Below are 24,996 nucleotides of genomic sequence, written 5' to 3'. Positions count from 1 at the left end.
AATCCAGCAAGGTGTTGGCTGTTAGGAGACTTCCTGCAATGCATCAGGTTGACTGAACCACTCAGCTTCAAAAACTTCAGAAATACACATTCAGAGAAGTGGTGACATGTATTATCTATTATGGACAACTGACCAGTCTTGTTCAGCTGTGAATATGTCTCACAGCACAAGGACACATGGCCAGTTCTGCCCTGTGGTTAAGCTAACGGGACAACCATGCGAGAAACTGCTGGACATTGCAGACAACTGAAGAAAAGCACACAGTCAGTCCTGACGTGTCCTAGACTGACAAGGCAACAATGCAAGAACTACCAAAACCCACAGAGAATGGAGGGGGAGAATCAGATACAATAATAAAATCCCCTTTCTTCAGGCATGATTCTCCAGCCTGTTAAGTCTTTTGGTGCCCACTGAATTTTATTTGGAATTGGAAGAATTCAGGGTCTTTCCATGTCTGTCATTTCTTATTTTGCTATACTCCCAACACCTTCTCTCATGTTCTCCTCTTCTGTCTCTTGTCCACTCCATTATTTTCATTCTCTTTTCTCCTCTTTATGAGTAATCCTTTTCTCTTAGCCCAGGTTTAGCAGGGCTTATTGCTTTGTTCTCCTTCTCTCAGCTGGGATTTTAAGCTCTGTTTCACTGAGGCATGTTATTCCACTGCTCCAAGTTCTTCTGTCTTTCCTTAGACTGCATTCCTTTATTTCATCACCATCTTTACCTTTTTCTTTGAAAATTCAGGTTTGCTGCCCTTGCTTGCTTTAATCATCTGCTTTCTCTATCTTATTTTTATTGCTTCCTCACATCTCTTTTCCCTTTTTGCTGCAAGTTTTCATTGAGGTTCTTCCTGTTTTCTAAATCAGATTCAGTACACTTGTACCAATTCAAATCCAAAATTAAAAAAGCTGGTCCACTGCCTGCTCAAGATGTTTTCTAGCAATTTCCTTTCAGATCCTAGAAAACGGTATAGTCTGGAGGTTTATTCTTGCCAATTCTCTTTCAAAACACTTTAATTATCAGTGAATGTATAATTTGCATGGATGCAAAACCAGTCTAAGATAGTCTTGCAACTGTTCCCTTCCTGAAATATCTGTTTGCTACAGTTTTAGAAAACAGAATAATTCTCAGGATAAAACAGTTCTGACTTGCAAGCTGGAAAGAGTATCACTCTCAGCATATGTCATTGCTTGCAAGATATAAATACTGTTCTTGTGAAACTAATCTGATGCACTGCATCTGTAATTTTTTTTCCATTTCATTACACTGCAGAAAAGTTTATGCAACCTAATGTGATTTGAAACAACTGCATGATAAGTCTGTATGGAATACTAAGTGTTTTGGGAGCAAGTGTTTCTTATATAAATGACCTTTAGAATATAAATAAAATACCTTTACCAGTATTAGAGAAACATGCCAAAATGACTGATAAAAAACCCCCCTTTTTCTCCTACATTTTTCCTTTTAATAACTCATTTACTGGGCTGTTGTAGTATTGACTGAAATACGAGGAGGTTTAAGTCTGGGGCAAATCCTGAAGATTCTGACATCCCAAATGTGAATTCTGATTCCTACTCTTTGTTGAAGATTTCCCTACCCAAGATCTAACCTCAAATTCTCTGTCTATTCTTTAATATTTTAAGCACTATTTTCATTGTTCCCTTCCTTTGTTTTCTACTTTATTATGTCATTTAAGCTACAGATGTGCCTTTTAAGTAAATTGAAAATGGATCTGTTGTACAGATTAAAGATGACTTTTTAATTATGTTTCTATTGCTTAATGAGTGTATACTTGTGTGTTTTCATACAGAAAAGGATGGAGTTTTGCATCTAGCTGTGGTGCAACTGGGGAAAGGCTGTTTGTTAAATAACTCTGGTGTTGAGATTAACCTACATCAATTCTTTCATTTCAGTGCAAGAAGAAAAAGTTCTACAGGAACATTCTGTTAAAATTAGAATGATTATTAATTCACTACACCTACTTTTTCTTACTAATGACTTTGATAGTAATCAGACTTTCCAAAACAAAAAAAATCTTCTGTTCAATTTAGATTTAGGATGTATGAAAGTTCAGGGGACAGGGAGTGTTATCTTTAATTCAAAGCAAAATCACCGTTTAAAATAGGAGAATAAAGCAACTTTGTGCCTGGTGCTTGATGAACAGATTCCTTTAAGAGAGTTTTTGTTAAAGTTAAGTTCCTAAGAGACCTAAAAATGATGTATGTGAGTTGGATTTGCTTTTTGCAAGATGTTTGGCTCTTGATTGTACCAAGTTTTCAACCAAGCATCCTTCCAAAATAATTCCTTAAGGACTGGACCCTGATACATATTAACAGCAGTGAGCTTTCACTTCCTCTTTCCACTTTCAGAGCCTGGTCCACACTTTGTTAGAATGTACTTGTCTTAGTCCAGGCTTTGCTTTTTGATGACTTGATAAATAATGCATGGTAACTACAATGCTAATTCTGTAGGTTTGGGTAGGTAATTAAGAGAACACAATATGAGAGGTCTCTGTACTCCGGCTATTTTTCTCTTCACTGTAGACTCCTTTGAAACCAACAGCTATTTTTAGAATATCTTAGCTATGTGCTGAAAAAGGCTCATCTGGCAAGATGAATGTGCTTTTTAATACCACATTCACTGTGACAGTGATGACACACTGCCTACAAACTGCAGCTTGCAGATGTACGTTAGGCATTCAGAAGAGACCTCTGTATCGTATATCTTATATTCCACTTCTCAAAACTTAGATCAAAGACACCAAAAATGAGATATGCTGAAAGAGGCACCATCTATAAATTGAAGTAGAATGCTTCTGCTTGACAACAGAGGAGATGAAACAAAAATATGAAGAACAGAAAACATGGTGTTGGAGCATGACTGAATTTTCTGTCTCACCCATATCATGAAATGGCTTTTTAGTAATGTCAGCAGTACCAAGAATAAATTCAGGTCCAGAAGATCAAAAAGTTCAATATACAGATAGTAGTGTGTTGCATGAATCAGCAATACCTATGGGGGATGACTGGAAGAAAAGCAACCCTTGTATTTTTTCTGTCAGAAATCTACGATGAAGGAAAGGTTGCATGGCAGCAGTAAGGCTGCAAAGAAAAATACCAAGCGCATAGTTCTCAGTTTCTGTTTTATCCTCTTTTTTTTTTAAAAAAAATGTATTACAGATACAAATGCATCATTATCCATATTGGGGTTACTTGTCCCAAAAAGAAAATCTGCACAGTTAATATAAACACATTTTTAAAATAGTCAGACATTATGCTAATAACTTTCATGTGCAGATTATATGACTCACAGCAGGTGCAGGTGTGCAGGAAGCATCTCAGTGATTAGACAATATTAAGACAAGTTGTGAACAGAGATCTAAATATATTTTCATTGCATTCCCACCTACTTTGTGTGCAACAGCTTTTATTAAAAACCCATCTTTCTCAAAATGCAAAGTTCAATAGAATTTATTCTTCTGTAAGAACTTCTTGTGGCTTGGTTAAAGACAATTACAAATGTATCTGATACTTTCAAACATCCTGCTCATAGACATCAGTATACTCTGAATGTGTCTAGTTGAGAATTTCATAGTTTCTGAGCTTCCCCACCTATGTATTCACTATACATCTAAACAGGGTGAGAGAACATGCCTGAACACCACACTACAATGCCATAATGGTGGATTATCTGCACCACTGGTTCTTACCAAAATCTGACTAGTGCCACATGCAGTATCTAAGTCCTCATTCCTGTGCATACATTATAGCTCTCTTTCTCTCTAGAGAGAGCCTTGAAGCTGCTGATTTTCTTATTCCAGATGCTGACTGAACTGAAAATTTTCAAAGACCTCCTGATCAGAGGCTGGGCTGCAAACTTCCATTATCAGAAAGAACAGAATTTTCACGAGGAATTAAAGCCTTGCAGCCTCTAGCATCAACCCACCATTAAGTCATGACTTTCATGCAGGGTCTGGTAGTGCACTGTAAACCACAAGTGAACCTTGCCCTATTCCTGAGACAGAACCTCTTCAGGGAGCAGCCAGAGATGATGAAGTGAGCTTCAGTATCTTTCTTTCCCTCTCAGTGCAGTCAAAACTTACTAATTTCTTTAAATATAAACAAGTTCTAGCTCAGATGCAACTAGTTTAAATTATGTTCATCCTTAATGGAACAAAGGACTTCTATCTAAAAGAATTAGTCTCATTTAATATGCTTACTTATGGTGCTCAGTCCCCATGCTGATGACTTAAAGGACCAACATACCACTAGAGAAAATTCCTACAGTGGAAACTCTTGAGTGGAAACTCAAGTTTGTGGAAACTCTTTCAGAGAACAATGTGTGCTTATGTCTCATAGCTGTACACTATTAAAAAACTCTGGAATCTTAGATAAACACAAGTGAATAAAATCATAGCATTTCACAACGGAAGATGGTTGAAATTCTCTGGTTCCCCATATATCTTACTAAAAAATATTGTGAACATTTTAGCATCTCATTAAATAATTTTGTTATTCATTATTTCATTTATTTCATTTACTTTCCAAGTTGTTTATGGGCCTTTTTCAGTTCCTATTTATTTACTTTGAAAAGGATCTGACATATTATTTCAGTCTAGATTAGTACCTACAGTATCTTACAATTTCTAGTTTAATAGGATTATTAGTCTTACACCTGAAGCATGACGTTCCAAACCACAACACCATTTTATTATTAAGGAAAGAAATTACAGTCATGTTCTGAAATGACTGTCACTGTGAGACTGGCTCAGTTATCTCCAAGGCATGACTTTATAGCTTCGAGAACTGACAGATTGTTATGTCCTGAAATTCATGCAGGGAATTGTATTGTGGCTGTAAATCACAAGGGCAACTCAGACAGTGGCCAGCACCCTTTGGAATAATCTTTACATTCCTGTTTTGCTCAAAAAGCTTCTTAGTTGAAAGATTACCAGTGATGAGGTTTTTTCTCCAGGACTGGTAAAGGATAGCTCCTGTGTCTTCAACAGCTGCTTAATAAAATTTAAACAAGGCTTTTTGTTGGGCATTTATCTGTACTTGTACTCCTCCAAGGACTATAAAGGGCAAACAACTCAAATCCAAAGTCAATTTGTCTTTTGTGATTTGCTTTAGGCATATTTAAATCTAAACTGCTAATCTAAAATCCTGGAAGCAACTGTACCAATTAAAATAAATAAATAAAGTCATCACAGCTGGATTGTACAAACATTTTGTCAATTATTGCATTTTCTGCTTTGTCTGACAGAGATACCCTGCCCTTGTTAACTGAGTCTACTCAACAATCTTGTTGAAAGAGCAGGTTGCACCACAGTCCTGGGACAAGTCCTTTCCTGCTTGGCACACACTGAAATGTTACTTTGAAATTTATGGCTTCTATTGCAGCCTCAGCCTATATGGAGTAAAAGAGATCCCCCCTTCTCTTGACCTCCAGCTACCTACCAGAGTAACATCAGCAACATCTTGGAGCTTCATCCCACTGTTTTTCTAATTCCATCCTTGGAAAAAATGTATCTGCTTCGCATTAACTCCTTCTTGATCATCAAGCTTGAAACTTGTTACTGCTGCTCTCAGAGGTTCTTAAGGCCTTTAAGCCTATTGCTGAGAAGAGTAAGATGACACAGCAACATTCTTGATCATTTGCTGGGTGGCCCAACTAGAAGTACCTCGGTACCAAAGCCTGCTTCAGCCCACCCAGCAGTAATTTCCTTGGAAATAGCCAGAATACAATTGTTCTCACTTTTCTTATTTTTTCAGAATAGCCACTTTGGATTAACAGTGATTAACTCATGGATTTTTTGCTTTATTACATTGTTTACACTTCTGAACTCCACTCAGGAGATGAAATCAGACCTACATGACCACCTGCCAACAGAAAATGTGACTAACCTTATCACCAAGAGCCAAATAGATAATATATATAAATACAGTCTTAAGCACTACGATGATTAGACAACAACCCTGAGAATCCTGATGGTTTTGTTAATTTAGTGTTCATTTTCTTTACCTCTGTATTCTCTTCCTCTCAGTGGATGAATTAAGCTACAGCAACATTTTCTTTCTTTTCCGAATTTTTTACAGTGACCTTCAGAATTTTTTTTCCTTAATAAGGAAATTATAAAGCAACCATAAAGTTCTAGGCTGCATCAGGCAGATGTCAAGAAACAAATAAGCATTTGGTTCATAATGCTTTGAACTTAGAAACAAACTATATCCTTAGATTTTTCATTTTATCTTTTTAAGAAGGTCAGCACATCTCAGGACAGTTCAAGAATACAACCTACAGTAACAGAACTTACCGTGTAAAATTAACCAGCACCTTTAGAAGAGCTACGGTGTTCTTAACAAAACAAATTATTATGTCAGCAGGCATCATTTTGAGAGGATGGAGAATATATGAAAAATTCTTGAAGATAATTTCCTCCCCAAAATAATATTCTAGTTTTATATCACAGCTACTCAACACCTAAGTCATACAAATTTGTACACTCATACTTACTGTGGCAACACAGATACACAGCTCTAATGGAAATGTTCAGTGAGATTATCCCCAAAATAGGGAGGGAAAAGCCTCATGTTACTGAACCTGGGAAGTTTATTTTGACAGCTTCCAGCATTCATTAATTATTTCTGCTCTACAGAATGTTAAACGGTTTCTCAGACTTTACTCAGGGACCTGTTTGCTTATCCTCCAATATCCTGATCAAGGATGGATGAGCGGGCATTTTCCAAACAGAGTGGAAGCTTACTTCTTTGTACCAATTCCCTTCCTCCAACACAAACAACAAATGACTGTGTACTCTGTACACAACTACTGAGGTCCTGAGGAAAGAAAGTAGGGCCTTTAAAAGTCTTTTCTTTCAAAATTGAATTTCACCTCAACAACATCCTCATTCAGTCAAGGACTATCAAAACAGTATTGCCTTTTTCCTCCTAGAAAGGTCATAGACTTTGTCAAAACAGATAGGTAGGATTTTTTTTAAAGAGCTCAAATAATTACCCCCCCCCCCACTCCCCTGTAAGTTTTCTACAAAATGAATAGTGTGTCAAAAATAATCTAAGTTATTTATAACTGAAGTCATCTGTTCAGAAGTAATTTAAGGACTTAGAAGCCTACTTTGTTTGCAAATTTTGTAATTTAGGATCTTAAATTATTGGATCCTGGATAAACAAAGGAAACATACAGGACTTAATTACATCCAAGATGGATGCACTTTCTTGAAAGATATACAAGAAAACTTAGACAATTAAGAATGGTACCCACAGTGCTGTACTGTTTAGTACCCTTCAGCTGTCCTCTTGGAAAGGATGAAAAACAAGCATTGAATGAACCTTGATCCTCTCCAAGACTTAGGTGCCATTGCTTGCGTTGCAGGAAGGCAAGTCCTGCTCTCAGAACTCAGCCTGCTGTAGTGGAGAGGTATGCACGTTACTTCTGTAGACATTCTGCAAGAGACTGAGTCTTTTAAAAAGAATCCAGAAGAGTAGAATAAAAGTAGTGCCTTCACTCTTTTTTTTAATCCAGGATTTCATTCATCCAAGATGTGACACACTGACTTATAGTTTCTCCTCTGCTTCATTCCTGATGCTCCCTACTCAAGGGGATACCGCAACACTGGACTGCAACAGATTCTACCCAAGGAAAACACTCTCACTTCCCTTCATACTGCACTGTGCATGCAAACAGAAACAGTTCACATAATGGAAGGGTTGTCAAGCACTGCAAGGGGCTGCTCAGGAAAGTGGTGGAGTGTGTTCAAGACATGGCTGAACATGGCACTTAATGCTATGATTCAATTGACCAGGTGGTGTTTGGTCAAAGATTGAATTTGATGACCTTGGAGGTCTTTTCCAACCTTGATGATTCTATCATTCTATGACTCCAAGCACTGATTCAGCCGCAGAGTTCTTGGCTACAGCTACAAATGCAGTAACCTCACTTGTAAATATACATCACAATTGTACACAGTAAGACCATGCAAATACAAGACAAATCACTTGCATGGGAGTCTTTTTACCCCTTAGAAAATAACAATTGAAACCTGAGTGAAATGAATAAAACTCAATGAAAGTTACCTTTTTTTCCCTGCTTGTGCTATGTTTAGCACACACAAGCCACTTTTGTTGCTTTTTACAAAATGGCAACATGTAATAGGCACCTCAAAAGTAGTAAGTTAGAAAAGCTCCAAATGGCTTTTTGGATTTATTTGTTTAGGGCGTTTGCATGAAAGGTGGCCTTGCAAGAAAGTAAAATGGCTGTTCAAGGAAAGTGAAAAATGACCGAAGTTCTTCAGCTTCTAATTTATTTGATAGATGCACTCTGGCTCAAAAACTGCACTTCAGTAATTCTCTGTTTTTTCTTATTTTTCCCATTCTCTGAGCTGCAGTGTCCACACTTTATTTTGGCAAAATTTAACTATCAATGAAACACAGGTCCCATCTGCATGTCCCCTACAGCCTGATTTACACAAACTTGACTTGTTTATAATATTTTTTTCTTTATTTTCATATTATCTGTGTAACTGGTGCAGTTGTGTCAAAGTAGTCAGAAACCTCAATTTCCAAAACTAATTTTCATTTATAAGCACTTATTCTTTCACTGTCATTTATAGCTAAATGAAATTAAAATAGCCTGTTAAGCTTTCACATATATGAACAGTTTTGGCAAGAAAAGCAAAGCAAAGTAAACCAAGACTAATTCTTAATTTTTTTTTGTAAACAGGTAATACAAAGGGAACTATCTACTCTTAAAAAAGATTTGTTTCAAATCTTAATACATCTTAATTTTGCATGTCAGTTAAATTTTGCAAGAAGTGTTTGTCCAAAGAAGTAGAATGATTGATGGCACTTGATTGGTAAAATAGAAAAGAAATATAGTTTGAATTCCAAAGTATTTTCTTTTAAATACATTATTTTTTCAGAAAACTTCCTGCTGCAGCACGTGTGAGGAGTGGTACACACCTGCAAAGTCTTCATAAAGACAAGTTCATGGGCTACATGACATTGTAGAGCTCAGTCTTGAGTAAAATGGTGCAGCATCAGACTTGGACAATTTATTTTTACAATACCCAAATATGCACTGTTCAAATGTATTCTTGCTTGTTTTACAGTTTAGTCCTCAGAAAGATTAGTATGTAGTGTTCATAACATAATTTTTTGAGGTTTTCTGGGAAGAAAAAAAAAAGAACTGAGAAAAGGAACTGGGAAAAGTAGTGTGATACTCATACATAGTAAAAGAAACTAAAATATGAAAATAAATATTAAAATACTCCAGTATAGTACATAATTTTATATATTTGCCCCAAATAAGACTCAGTTTTGGTATATCTGGTTGTTTGATTTTTTTCTTTTCACTTCAGCTTTCGAAAAATTTAGATGTCGGAAGTCGCAAGACTGTACAGTTAGAGACAATATTAAGGGACTGGAAAATCCAAATAAAAGATAACACGATATGGAGTTTCTGACCTTTAGGCTTCTGTGTCCCCATTTAGACTTAAATTGCATCTGACAGACACTGTGTGATGAAAAGAATTCATGTTAGTATATTATCTAATGATTTATTAGTATTTTCATTACAGAACCTCAGTAACTGGCCCAGAAAGAGTTGAAGGGTAGTATGAACACCAAAGCTACAACTCAAACACCTTCTTAGGAACTTACACATAATGTTATGTACTCCACTTGCACAGATATACTGATTTTAAGAAATATTTAAATGCAGTTTAATGTTACTGAATAAAGTAGTACAGGGTCATGCTTGGGTCCTTGTGTTCTTATGATCCTGCTATTTAAGAAGCATTTACTTATATAATTTCACATACTTACATAATTTTAATAATATAAACCCCCTACTGCACTCTATGATTTCATATGTGGCACTCCACAGATTTTTACGCCATAACAAGAGCTACAAAACAACATAAGTATCTATGAGTAACAGCACTTACAGTGATTGCAAAAGTTATTAAAATGCAGGCAACCATAATTTCATAATGAAAAAAACAGGTCAGTATGGAGAAAGAACATTTTTCATCTTTAGTCTTTTACTTTATTGTCCTGGAGCTTTTATACTGCATCTCCCTCTTCTAGCGACTGTTGCACTCTCTAAGAGTCCTGTAGGTCAAACTCAAGATACTGTTTCATAACAAAATCAATTTTCACATTTTTGCTGCAGTTTAAAGAGTTACACTAAGTCTGCACCTTTGATAAAATACAACTGATCAAATTGCTTTAAAAATGAGCATATTTGAGAAGTACATTGGTCTACCTATATGACAGAGGTATTCCTATGAATATTCCAGTCACTTTATTACCACCATTGCTAAACAAAAGAAGAGTGTCCTTCATCCAGTCCATCTGATTGCACAAGTAAAACTATTCTTTTAACTTATTCCTTTAGGACACTCGCTTGTATCTTTTCTTCCTTTCTATATTTACATTTTTTCCCCCAAATTGTATTGTTAGGAAAGAACAAAAATGCTTTAAATTTTATGTTGCTGATCCTTCAGACTGATTCCTTACATAGCTCCTCATGCAGGTTGCTTGCTGTAGAGGATCTCTGTGCAGCATCAAGTTGTTATAAACAGATGGAAGAAATGGACCATATTTTTCTGTGACGTAGCTATAGATTTTATATATATATATATATATATATATGTGTAATTTACACACATATCTGTATCAGAGTGTAAGCACATTATCTTTAATATTCACACAAAGATTTACTGGAAATACTGGGACAGTTGGAGTTGAAAACCTCCTCCTTCCAAAAGCAATAGATAACAGGACACTCACATGCTGCTGCTGGGGAAGAGGCTGTTGTGTATCAGCAGATATCCTGTGTTCTAGGCACAGCTTGAATCAGCTTTGTCTATAACAATATACACTCAGGGTACATATACATTCCTAGATCTATGAAAATAAAAGCTCACATGTATACTTGAGCCTTCCTCAAATACTCAAAAAGAACAGGCATGTTGCTAGAGAGGTGGTTTAGTGCCCAATCCATGAGATAATTCATCCAGCACAAACCTTTTTCTTCCTATATATAACTGAAATTGAGAGCTGCAAATGTAACGAATACAATGAGGAGAAAAAAAGTTACAGGCATATAAGGCTTCATTTCAGGCCTTTTATTTTACCAGATACATTTTCTCTTCTTCCATTATCCTGAATAAGCAGTAAGTGTATGGATATAGGCAACTAGCTAAAAGGCCCTCAACCAGTGAATGAAACTGAACTGTAGTCTGTAATATTTGTACTTTATTTTAAGTGCAATTGCTTCATGCACACGTATTTTTTGCAAGATGACAATATCACAAATGTACCAACGAGAAAAACAGATGAACTCTTCCAGCAGCAGGAAGTGGTTTTTAAATACATGGCCCTAAAATTCCAGTAAAACTCAAATACTATTTTCTAACAACCCATGTAACTTTTCAATTAAGATGAAACAGTTCCTAAACAGTGCATTTTACTACATTAATCACGCTTAAATTTTAGCTACAATGCAAATTCTTAATAAATAATCATAATACACAAACTAGAAGTTCTCTGTCATCTGTACATGGAATCTATCGATATAAGGAGCACTCTGTATATCTACTTTAATAAAAAGTCACTCATCTGAGTTCACCAAAAGGCTAGACTGAAAATCACAAGTACAACCGGTATGCTGAAGGGAATGTTGGTGTGATAATGTTAAGTGCCATGGCCTCTTACTCTCCAGAGCCCTTCCCAAAAACAGAGCTCAAGTCTTCTGTACTTGTCTGGCACAGCTGAAGTCTCTGCACTTACTGAGTGCAGATGTGTCTGTCTCCCCTGGAACTGATAAACCTTGAAGTCCAAAATTCTTTGTTTTTTAGTACCTCAGTGGACTGAATCTGGTTAAGAAACTTTAAAAAAAAATTTTTTTTTGCTTTGCAGTCTATTGGGAAAGGATAACATGGGTGGAGATACAGACACCTGATCATGTTTAGCCTGCAAATGCCTGTAGAGTTATTTTGCACCAATCTAGACTATCAGAAAAATACTCAAGTGACAAGCTGTGACTGAGCTAAGTGACAGCAGACATGTACTTTTGGTAACAGGCTCCTGAACAATCACATTGTTCAATGATCAAATGGTGCATTGCATGATGCCGACAAATTTGGCTCTGTGGATAACACTGCATATATTTTTTATGTAGGATCTTATGAATACAACTGCATACACTGTGAATATTTAAAGACCATATGCAGGCTGGATCATCAATTGAGAGATGCCCTTCACTTAGATCTCTCTAAAAAATATAAATATTTATTACATTGTACTTGTATTAACATAATTTATAACACTAAAACATGTACAGCTGCATCAGCATTTTCCTTTATACTCTCTCTAGCATAGAAAATAATTTTCATCTGAAAACTTGGTAACTCTTGTCAAGTAGAGAATTATTTCTGCCAAGTAAGGACAACATGAAGGGGATGACAGAAGAACTTATCCTCCACAAAAAATATTTCTGCAACATTAATACATAGAAGTAAGGGTTTTATGTATTTTATTAGTGTTTAGTCCATTGAATAACTATGATTATGACAATCAAAACAATTCAAATCAAGAAAATAACATAATAGAGTCTGATTTAGACCTCACTATCAATATGTGAGCCATTCATAGCGGTGATGAGCCTGAAAGCAGTATTCACTTTTATTGCTGCACTGCTCTCAGGACAGTTCTTCTGGTTTCATGAGGCAAGCCTTATTTATTCAGACTAAGATCTTTCAGAATAAGATCCAAACTTCAGTTTGCACAGGTAAACAAAAAACTCCCGGACACCGAAGATTTAGCGGTGACTGTGGATTCTGCTCTTAGAAAAACATTAAAAACTTGCCATTACTTTAACTGTCTATTTATGTTTCTGGATTTTTTCACAATAAATATATTTATACTTTCCATGGACAAAATTCTCCAACATCTGAATAAATCCGCTATGCCTTCATCAGGCTGCCATGCTCAGCATCCTTCTAAACCTCGACAGGGTCGTTCAGATAATATAAACATTATCCTGTTTATTGCTATTGTACTAAAAATAAAATTTGATTTTTCAAGTCACAGCAGATACAAGCTGAATAGAGTTTAGCTCTTTTTCTAAGTGCCTTGGGCATAAATAGGTAATCAATCATATTTAATCAATATGTTGTTCAGCCATGCAGATTCCCATGTCTATAATTCCAGCTTTATTCAAATGATCTTTAGTCTCAGTACACTCTTCATTGATTTTTTTTTGCACCCAGAAAAGGCACAGAAATAGCTACATTTAAAGCCTGAAAATACCAGTTTAGGGGAAAAAGAAAAAGAAAGCAATCCCTATTACCTATTATTATACCCAATACATTTCACTATTTTAAGGTTTGGAGCAACCTTAAAAGTCTTCTTAGTTGTCCAGGCTTCACTCTCATTGACAATGTCCTACTATGATTATAGGAATAGGCTTCAAAAATACCCATTGCTCACTTTCCATATTTATTAAAGCAGTAACACAGGAGCAAACATGCCATGAACAGGAAGTTTAGGTCTTTATCTACAGTTTCCATCTGCATCCAGGAATGTCAGACGGAATGGATTCAAAAGACCTAAGAATTCCCATTTAAATTATTAAGCAAAGCCTCCGCAACTGCAATTCTGTGGACTGCAGTCACATGTAAATGTTGATTATTCTTTTTAAAATCTTAAAGTGTGACAAAATGCCTCTTATTGTCAGTCTTTTCATTGTCTAGGTTGGCACTGAATAAGCATTAGCATAGATGTTTCAGTTTGTTCGAAAACTACTGAAAAATGTAAATAACCACTGGTCTTAGAATAAACAGTTTCATGTGGCATTTGCTTTCATATCAAATTATTTGAAATGAGAGGAAGAACAGCATGACATTAAAAGCACAATCTATCTTATTGTGTGGTTCTTTTCCAGTGACTTTGTAAAAGCACTGCTCTCCACTTATTCCAGAAGATAACAAGAATCTACACTTGGCTGGTTTGATCAGTGAAATGAGAGGCGAGAGAGTATTTGCATTTAAAATGGCTCTTCAATCTGGCTGTCCTAGACCTAGGAGCTGTACCAGCTTCACAGTGTCTCAACAGACTGGCCTATTTCTTGCAAACAAATTATATATTTGTTTGTAGAAGCAAGAAGCTCATCTAAGTATTCATATTAAGATGAATGGCTTTCTGTGCAAAAGTCCTCTTTTTTATCCAAGAGTAAAAATGCAAGTGGAGGTAAATATAAAAGCCATGTGTATTTTAGTCCCAAATGTATTCTGTTTTGGTAATTATTTCCCTCTGGTGTAAGGGAACAAGTGATTAAGTCACTTCAAAACTCACATCAGACCCTTTAGCAAGGCTCACTATAGCTTCTAAAAAAATGTTAAGAAAAATATCACTGCACAGTTCATTACTAGCTTCTGATTCATAAGGAAAAAATACAGATCTAGAGTCAAATGCCCTCCAAAACAGGATCTGAAAGCACCAGTGATTTTGGCTTGGATTTGGATCAAGCAAAGCTTCCAAATATAGCTTTAATCTTGAGAGGAAAAGTCTGGATGCTCAGATCAAAATACACTGTGTGGAACACTGGCTTTGCCCAGTCAAGTTGCCCCATCCCTACAAGTGCGGAAGGCCAGGTTGGATGGGGCTTTGAGGAACCTGGTCTAGTGGAAGATGTCCCTGCCCATGGCATGGGGGTTGAAACTAGATGATCTGTAAGGTCCCAACTCAAACCATTATGATTCTATGATTCTATTATTTATTGCCTCAATAGCAGCAGACCTACTTAAGTACTCTTCATTTCTGAATAAATTTCAAATCTCAATCTGTCATGCTTATTGCCTGTTTCATAAGTTGACAACAAGACTTCAGCCTTTAGAGGACCCTCAGGTCCTTCTCCACAGAGCTGCTTTCCAGCAAGTTGACCCCCAGCCTGTGCTGGTGCCTGGCATTATTCCTCCCCAGGCGCAGGACCCCTGCATTTGCCTTTTTTGAGTTTCAGACAGTTCTTCTCTGCCCATCTCTCCAGCTTGTCGAGGTCCTTCTGAAGGCTTGCACAGCCTTCTGGGGTATTGGTCATCAGGAAACTTGCTGAGGAGGCCTCTGCTCCTTCATTCAAGTCCTGATTAATAACTTAAACAATACTGGGCTCAGTATTGATCCTTGGCAGACACCACCAGTGACAGGCCTCCAACTAGACCCCGTGCCACTGATCACAACCCTCTGGGATCTGCCATTCAGCCAATTCTCTATCCACCTCCCTCTCTACCCACTCTGTTGGGTTTGTGTGGCCAACTTTTGATAGTGGCAGGGGTACGGGGGAGGCTTCTGTGAGAAGCTGCCAGAAGATCTCCCCATGTTTATCAGAGCCAATGACAGCCGGCTCTGGGACAGAACCACCACTGGCAAGGGCTGTGACCCCATGGGAGGCCTATGCTGTTATAGGCTCCTGGCAGGGACCTGAAGACCCATGGAGAGAGGAGCCCATGCTGGAGCAGGCTGTGCCTGAAGGACTACACCCGGGGGAAAAGTGATCCATGTTGGAGCAGTTTGTGGAGAACTGCTGCCATAGGATGGACTCATGTCAGAGAAGTTCATGGAGGACTGTGGGAGGGACCCCATGCTGGAGCAGGGGAAGAACTCTTCTCCCTGAGCAGCAGCAGAAACAACCTGTGGTGAACTGACTGTAACCCTCATTCCCTGTCTCCCTGCACCTGGGGAGGAGGAAGAGATGGGAAGGATATGGGGGGGTGCGGTGGGGAAGGTGTCTTTTTAAGACTTACTTTGCTTCTCATTATCCTGCTGATTTTGTTGGTAATAAATTCAATTAATATACCCAAACAGAGTCTGTTTTGCCCTTGACAGTATTCGGTGAGTGACTTCTCTCCTAGTTTTTATTTCAACTCATAAACCTTTCATTATATTTTCTCTCCCGCGTCCAGTTGCAGAGGGGAGTGATAGAGAGGCTTTTGCGGTGCCTGGCAACCAGCTAGTGTCAACCCACTACAACTATCTTGTCTCAACCCAAGAGTTTTCTCACTTTCACACTTCTGAATCTCTCCTTCAGCTCACCAGGGAAGTGAGCACCTGCATGGGACTTAGTTGTTGGCTGGGGTTAAAACACAACACCAGGTCACAAACCCAGGACCACCCCTCTTGATCCCAGAAGCTGCACAGCAGCTGCCAGTTACACTCTCCATCCAAATTCACACCTAATGAACTGCTTTTGAAGTGAATAAGGTTCACATAGTAACTACTTTCCCTTTGCATGTATTTTCTAATGTCAGTACCTCCTCTTCCTGTGGGTAAGAAGTTCCTGTAAGATACTACCTAGGCTACACCCAACACAAAGCAAGCTTCAAAGGCAAGTAAAAAAAAAAAGCACGAAGTAAGTTACTCCCCCTTCCAGCTCCAGCCCTCTTCTTTTCTGAAAGTTGTTCCAAATGTTTTTCCCTCTGGCTAGGCTTGACATTCAAAATGTTGCACATGAGTATGTTCACCACAATGACAGGACTTTACTTTTCTTGAGAAACCTTCAGACACCTGCTTTATGGATTCTCAGAAAGGCCATCAGGAAACCTCAAAATATTTATATATTGGATAATCCAAACTTTTAAATATTTATCCAAACTGATTGGAACAGTTAGATGTTTCAAGGTCAAACAGTCAATACAATCTCTGATTAGTAGTGCTCAGCAAATGGGTAAAGATTTTTTTTCAGGAAACGCTGTCTAAACATTTAAAAAAATCTGCTGTAGCCATTTGATTCTATTTCTTGAATTCACTTTCAGATCAACATTTAAGTAACTGTATTTCACTAGAGACAAGAAAAATAAAGAATATGGATACTCACAATCAATGACAGGGCATTCATATGTACCACTAATCAAACTAATGGTGCTTGCATGTAGTAGGAAAAAAATGGTGTGCAATACTGTAATCAAAAATGAAAAATATAAACTCATAAGGAAATTCGAATACATTTGTGGGTTGCTTAGAAGCAGAAAAAAGAAGTAAATTGGACAAATTATTCATTATAAATTAGTTTTTCATCTGTAGGAGTAAGTGTGAAAGAACAACAATTACATATCACATTTGCTGCAGGTCAACAAATAGATCCACTTGCTTTTAGTATCCAGCCAGATATCTGATTTATTATGTGGTTTATTTAGAAAGAAAAACTGTGTTGATTAATTTCTGCAAAAATAAAAATATTTTCCCTAAAACATAATTTACGATATTATACGTAGATATGTGACAGTGAACTTTTCCTTCCACTGGCACAGCATCAGAGTTCTAGTTATTGTCTCAGTCCATAAGATACCGAAATAATTTAGATTGAACTTATGAACTTTCATAAAATGACAAGAAATTTTCGTTGCAAACTGGTGCATGATAGCAATCTCATATACTCCTAGCTCTGGAATATAGATGTTGAAAGGACACAGGAGATGGAAGGAGCTCCAAAACATGTGAATTTTGTCCTATAAGGCAGCACATTTTTTTGTTGCTATCTAAGAAGGGGGAAAACCCCCACAAATACATATGTTTATCAGACGAATGTATTACAAATTAGACTGACTCCTTTAATTGTATATATATATTTTGTGCTCCTGAGAGTGTAGGCATTTCAAAAATATGTGGAACTGGCTGAATGCCTTCCTAGCCTTGATAATGCCGCTGCCTCAATTTCTCCTCCTGCTTTCCATGTATTTACTATCCACAAAAAGTGCAAGAAATACTCCCTAAAAGATGTTTAATACCCTAGGACATTTACTAGTACTGTAAATGAAAAAAATTAATTCAATTATAATCTTAATCTTACATTACAAGAGTTCTGTATCTGCACAGAAAGGAAGGTCTCATACATTTTGATACTAACAGACAATAATATACTGTCTGTCATGGAAGGGTATACTTTTGAAATTCCACTTCTTAGCAGGAATTTTAGCTCGTTTAATAATGAAAACTGTGTTGAGGTAAATAATACAGGAGGGGACTTTTTTCTCCTTCCTTTTTTGCTGCTGTTGCTGAGTTGTGATTCTCAAAATTAACAGAATGTGCATCCCTGATTTGATGCGGCTGTGATCTAGTTGCTACACCACAGACACACACGGCTGTGTGAAGATTTAACAACAAAGACTAATTTCTGTTTAATTTTCCTATCTTCAGTTCTAGGAAGACTATTAATTGAATAAAAGTGCATCTTTCCCTGGTGGTAGGATTAGGGAACAGATCAGATGTTCATCTTACTCTTGGGCTTGCCATAGCTGGAAAAAATTCAGACATCATATTTGATAGCACTTTCTTCCCTATTTGGGTATCTGTTGTTATGGTGATAGTTCCAGGAGGAAACGTTAATGAGGATGACTTGAAAGCTTTGACGTGCACAGCACAATTACTTTAACACCTCGTAAGAAAAGCTGACAGTTAGTACTGCTCCTGGCTAAAGATGCATCATTGTATCAGCTTTCATGAAAACTACCTGAATTTCTATTTGTTATGTATCTGTAACACAATGCTGAATACAAATACATAATAAAAGGGATTTGGAACAACAACATGCCCCCCATTTTCTCACAAAGGATATAAGCTGTTTTCTTAGGAACTTGGTTACAGTAAAAACTGACTTTAAGTACAAAATTTTAGAATATCTGTATTGCTCTTTTGTGACACCCCAAGAACTATCCAGCATGATCTCTCATATCCAAAACTAAGCTGTGAACAAATCTATGAACTGACATCACCCAGCACAGGCCTGCAGACACATTGCGTCACCCAGACTGTCGTTCACCTGCTGGGGGAAAGCATTAAAGACAGAGAGGTTATTGGCCTGGATTATTCCATCTCAGAAAGACTTGATGTTCATCACAGAGCTTGGCTCACATGTTGTCAATGAAGGCATTTACTTACATAGTCTTCATAGGCCTCGTGTGCGGGCGGCGGGGGTGGTCTGTAACCCGGGACGGACGGGGCGCCCCTGGCTCGAGGGGTGGGAACGCCCCTGGCCACCGGTGGGACAGGGAGCGCTCCACGCGTCACCGGCGCTCCTCGGGGCGCTTGGGCACCTCGTCCAGGCAGCGGGGGAGGAATGGCACCCCCACGTCCCCTGTGGGGAGCAAAAAGGAATGGTCACTCTGGTGTCTACGAGGGAAGACATGCGTGTGCTACCCCATTTTAAAGGCTCTCACGTTTTTACTACTATTTAAAGCATCATATAACTCCAGGCTTTTGGCAGCTACAATGTCAAGCACTTTTAGGCAGTATCTCAGGCAGAACTCATATTATGGAAAGGCATTATTTTTAAACCATCCAGTACCTTTTACACCTGATCCTCTTGTTGCTTGTACTAATAAAATTCTGAATCATTGTAATTCACAGGGTTGCAGAATTACTCCAAGCAGTTCTAGAAGATGAAGAAAATGAGGAACCTTTTCTGTTGCTCTCAAATGATTTTACAAGAGCTGTCATCACTCTCATTTTCATGTTTATTGGTGGGTAGAAGAAATGTATTGGCAGAAGACATTGCAGGACAGCAGAAACTTGCAAGGCAAAGTAGAGGAAGAATATAAAAGGAGAGGAATAACTTTTCTTCCTGTCTAATTTAGTTCGGCACAAAGGAACGGCTGCATGGGATTCTGCTTTCCCTCACTGCACAGAGAGAATAGAGCATATAGACAAGCCTGGAGAGAGGTTTAGCATCCTCCTGGCTATTTATGCTATATCTCCCTTGCTGTACTAATTAGTAAGTCAGAAGAAGCTGTTACTGTTTAAAAAGACTTGTAACTATACCATATGATGAAATAGAACGGAGATGTATCAGGGTAGCAGCCTGTGTGTTTTGTTTCAGAGCAGGATGCTCCTGGATGTGCTGTCTTTTTGGAAGACTGTGAATGTCAGGTATAAAAACCATGCATGACACCCATATCCACAGTTGTGAATGGAACTCAGCTCTCCTGTAGCAGTAGGAACTGTGGCTTGCTCCCTGCTGAGACAACCAAACCCATTGCATTAGCTCGTGATATTCATTACTTTACTACAACTTTCAGTAGCTGATTTTAGATTTCCAGAATCAATGAACAGTTTGTGTTGGAAGGGACCTTCAGAGATCCTCTAGGCAAAACCCCGTACCTTTGGCAGGGACATCTTTCATTAGATCAACAAATCTTAGAAATATCCTTTTCCTGTCTTCATAATCTGCTCTCATTTGTTGTTTATTACTTGTATACCACCCACTATACCCTGTGAACTGTAGATCAGAAAATCTGGAACAATGTAGACCAAACAGGTTATCAGAAGACAAATATTTTGGTTTACTGACCAGGATATGTATGTAATTGTCTTTTTTTTTTTTTTAACTATGGTTTTTTTTACTACTGCTTACACTTTGTAAAGCTATTGACATAATAGTCCAGGTTACCACACCTTGAAGGAGCTGCAGGTGGCACACGGATCCCTCTTCCTCGAATGCCCCGTCCACGTGATGAATCCTCAGAACCATTCAAATATGAAAGTTCTCTCAGCTGCTCCTGGCGAATTTCATCATTATAATCCTGAAATTCAAAAGTGAAACTTTCTGAAACTTCATATTTTGGCTAAGCTGACAAACCACCCAAACCAGAAACTCCATGGATGGTATTTGGGTGAACTGCTCTGCATAATCGCTGGTACGCTGAAAAATTGTACAAGTGGGAGTGGACAACTACCTATAATATATGGACAGAAAAATGTATATGTATGGTAGTGAAGGTGGTCATAAAGAGCATGAACATGCAAAATAAAATACAAAAGGCACAGAAGACACAAACACAGAGAAAGGTACCTGTATACAAAATGCAAATGGACTTTCACATGCAAAAGGTACAAATTTCAAGCGACTTGTAATTAGACAAAAAAATGTGTTTCGTAAGTATTTTGTATTTTTGGCAAACTTCCCTGGCTACCTTTATGCACTTAAAACACAAATTCTACCTTATATTGCTCATTAGCATGACTGGATGATTTAATTCAATACCAATTAGCATCACTGAATGTAGCCTTCAGTTATTTTGTATATCCTGAAAGAAACTCTCTCTTTAGGAGTCAAGTAACAAAGCTGTGTTTACTATAAAAAAATTGTTAAATGAAATAAAATAGGCCCATTCCAAGACAGCAGGGTATCGACTTCAACACTGCAGTTTCTGTTGGCTCAGTAAACAGAACACCAGATGAACTTCCTTTACTTACTGATCCAAAGTAGAATCACAGACTCATAAAATGGTTTGCGTTGGAAGGGACCTTAAAGATCTAATTCCAAGGACCCTGACATGGACACTTTGTTGGCTTCCTCCTCATTGGAATGCATGACTGGGAGAGGTGAGTCTTGAATATTAACGTCTATTGGGCCCCTCTTCCTTCCAGGGCTATATCCCATGGCATTCCACCAAGCAGCTCCCTGAACAGACCAAAGTCTGCTCTCCTCAAGTCCAGAGTAGATTTTGCTGTGCACTCTCCTCCCTGCCTTAAGGAACTTGAACCATCATTTCATGGGCAGCCCAGGCTACCCCTAAGCTTCCACTTCCCCACCAGCCCCTCCCTGTTGGTAAAAACAAAGTCCAGCATAGAGCATCTCCCCAGTGGCTTCTCTAGCACTTGGATAAGGAAGTTATTCTCAAGGTATTCCAGTAACACATTTGCCCTGCTGTGTTGTTCCTCCAACAGATGTTGGGGAGGTTGAAGTCCCCCATTGAGGACCAAGGCTTGCGAACGTGAAGTTGCTCTTTTCTGTCTATAGAGTGTTTCATCCACTATAATAGATAATAATGGACTTTTTTACTTATTTTACAACATTTGTCAAATTTCTTTTGTCAGAAATTCCTTTTTTTTAAAGCTTCCTTCCATCGTGTCCAGCTTTTTATGGGCTGATCACTGTACAAAAAGTCCCCTCCAGCAGCCAGCTCGCCGACAGCACAGCTGTGTGCCAGCTAATTATTGTTTCAAAACAGAAAGGATTATTGAATTTCAGCCCTTCTGTCCTTCCATGCTTCCACAGGCAACTGAACTGACTGTCATGCAAGCACCTGAAAATGCATTACAAGTGACACCTCTTTTAGCCGAGTTAAAGACCAAGTGAATTGTGAGCTGGAACTGAGGCCTTGCTCATTCCTTCTTCTTCCTAAGGAAGTCCAGGAAATCTGTTTAAAGGTATGATCCTGATCCTGTGTTCTAAGAGAGTGTAGGCCTGGTCACGATTTCCTTTCTAAATTTCTAGAGAGTGTAGCTGGAGAAAAATCTACTAATAAAATTCAGAAAAGAACCCTATTTATACAACATAGTGTGTGATAATTGCAGCACAACCATAATTAAAACCAAATCCCTAATCCGCTAATAATATAATGGCTTTCATTTCTTACCATCTCCAAGTTTTTTTGCACATTTTTCTATCCTTCTAACACTAACAGTTATAAGCCGAATACATCTTCTAAATCAATGTGCTCCGTAAAATACAGAAGGAAAAACAAAATCAGTGAGATCGCATTTACAGCAATTGTTGGAACAGGTACCATCTACTGTGCCCTCTTAATATCATCTGTTATTCATACTGGCTTTACAAGGATTAGGACTTCAAACTTGCTGATTGAGTTTACCCTCCGGATTCCACACTGGTGCTGAGACTGAACTTCATTAATAATGCAGGTCCATTTTGTAAGAGGAAAATGTGGGCAAAAAGAAAAAGAGAAAAGACCTGCAAGGGACAGAAACAGGAATTTCTGTGTTGCTACCTTAACCTCTCTCTTTTGGAATATTGCTGTATAAATGAATTCTACCAGAAATTGCCTCCCTCAGGTAGAAATATAATTTAAAATCTTAGTATTGACAAACCAGAAAATCCAAATCAAATTTATAATATGCAACAAGATCTGCAAAACTTCACCATTCTGTTATGCAATGCCCTTAGTTTTAGCCTGCAGGTTATTTGCTGCATGTTAAGTTAAGAAACAGTGTATTTTGAAATGATGAGGTAAAGACAGCAAAGTACATGGAAGATGCTGGGACAGGTCTCTTAAAAGAGAAAGATTTCATTAAAAAATATAACTCTATGTAGATAATTTATCTTATGGGCTCCTTAAAAAGCATAGTAAGGATCATAATTTCTAAACCTGAAACCTGAAATTTTCAGCAGAAATGCTCATTTTGCCTCTTTCATTAAACAGAAACATAACACTGAGTTAATGTTTCATAGCTGCTACAAGTATAGCTAGAGTAAGGGCATCTATCCTGATGAATATTTAATTGTATTTGAGTTCAGAACCTAGCACATGAGCAAAATTATGCTGCTGATGTTTCATAGATGTATCTAGTCTCAAGAAAGAGTACATGATGTTGCAAGACATACCTATACTGGACCAAGTACAAGGAAGTAGCTGCACACTACAGTAGTATATTTTGTTTCAGAAAGAAAACCCCAAAAAACAACTTATTTTTATGTTAAAATAAGCTAATGAAAAATGTCCTGTACTTCATAACTTTTCTTATAGCTTTCTAATAGTCTTATAGCTATTCTTACAGCTGATAATGTAGATTAACCTATATGTTTTGCTCTTATTTATATCGTTAAAGACATTACTACCTATAAACGGCTTTTCTATTTACTGCTGATAAGGGGGGTGCAATTGACTTGTATCATGGTGGTCAGTGTTTACTAACACAGTGAGCCAACTATTCACCTAAACAAACATCTTGACTTTAGAAAGGCCAAGGATTTACAACATCAGCAAAGTCATAGCACCCAGGGCCACCAAAAATTGCTGTATTTATGTAAATGCCTAAAAAACCAAATTACATGTTTAGATAAAAAATTCAGTAGCCCAGAAAACATCAACACGTTTACCCCAAATTACCACAATTACGTTTATTAATGAAGGTTAGGAGTGATTAATTAGGTTGGTTGCCTTGACTGTTGTAGGAACAAAGGAAACCCATGTCCAGGTTTTCCAAAGGAAATCAGTCTGGCTGGTGGCAACTCACCCAGGGGCCCTTCTGCCAGCAGTGACAGGAGGTGCAGCAAAGCACAGAAGCTGCTAGAGAGCTCAATAAACCATTTGTGTAAAAAATAGCAAAGTATGAGACACGTTGCAAAACCTGATCTGAATTAACAAGAACATGTAATGACAAGGGAGGAGAGTTAATAAAGAAATCAAAGGGTAAGGCATAGAAAGACCAAAAGGATTTGGGGAATATATATCTATCATTACCATAACAAAGGCTCATAGAAGTCAAGGATAAATCAATTCCTTCAGGACTGTGATCTCCTGTCCTGATGTACTCTGCACATTTAAGTTCTATTATAATTCTATTAATAAATATCATTACTCTTATCTGTGACAACTGACTTTCATTCTTACCAGATAGTTAGGGGAAGAGTAATTTAGGTTAAATTCAAACTACCTTGAGATATACATGGCAAATCTAAAATGATAAGCACAATATTTCACACTGACAATTTTGAAGCATGAATAGGGCACACTCTTTCACTCCTACACTGTAATATCCTCTGAAGCTCCGTGTTGCCAGCATAGAGCACCACATTCCCAGATACATGTTTGCCCATCCCACCACACTCTCTTCCTGTGCCCAGGCAGCAGAAAGGGAACAGGAGATGGATTTGGACTCCTGCGGAATTTCTGCATCCTGCCCAGCTCCTCACATCAGCAAAAGAGTTTCAGGGCTCTGTGTACTTGCACAGATTCACTGAAGCTATACAATCTTCCCTAAATTCTGTTGGTGCTGCCTTGGGGCTATTTTCAGGCAGCTTGAATTCCAATCAGGCTAAAATTTCCATTGAGTACATGCTTCAGAAAACTCACAGCCAGAAAATGGGGCACAGAAGACACAGTGAATTTTAGGTGGAGATAGGTGATGGGAATATAGCCCTTTTGTGTGGTTTGGTTTTAGATCCATTCTTATTTTGGACACTAAA

General features: G+C 37.8%; 1 protein-coding gene across 1 annotated transcript in view; it reads right to left on the bottom strand.

Annotated features, from left to right (window-relative positions):
• The window catches only part of KHDRBS2 (KH RNA binding domain containing, signal transduction associated 2), a gene marked incomplete at its 3' end in the record, with an annotated part of 312,078 nt that overhangs the window by 81,413 nt on the left and 205,669 nt on the right, over positions 1 to 24,996 (bottom strand). Inside the window, exons 5-6 of the mRNA XM_082302847.1 lie at positions 20,463 to 20,590; positions 18,951 to 19,146 (exon numbers count right to left, since the gene is read on the bottom strand). Coding sequence (XP_082158973.1) covers positions 18,951 to 19,146; positions 20,463 to 20,590 — 324 coding nt within the window. The remainder of the gene's footprint in view (positions 1 to 18,950; positions 19,147 to 20,462; positions 20,591 to 24,996) is intronic.

This window comes from Coloeus monedula (genome assembly GCF_965178545.1).
Source record: "Coloeus monedula genome assembly, chromosome: 2".
Taxonomy (NCBI): domain Eukaryota; kingdom Metazoa; phylum Chordata; class Aves; order Passeriformes; family Corvidae; genus Coloeus; species Coloeus monedula.
The sequence above is the reverse complement of the archived record's forward strand: the minus strand, read 5'-3'. Positions and strand labels throughout refer to the sequence as shown.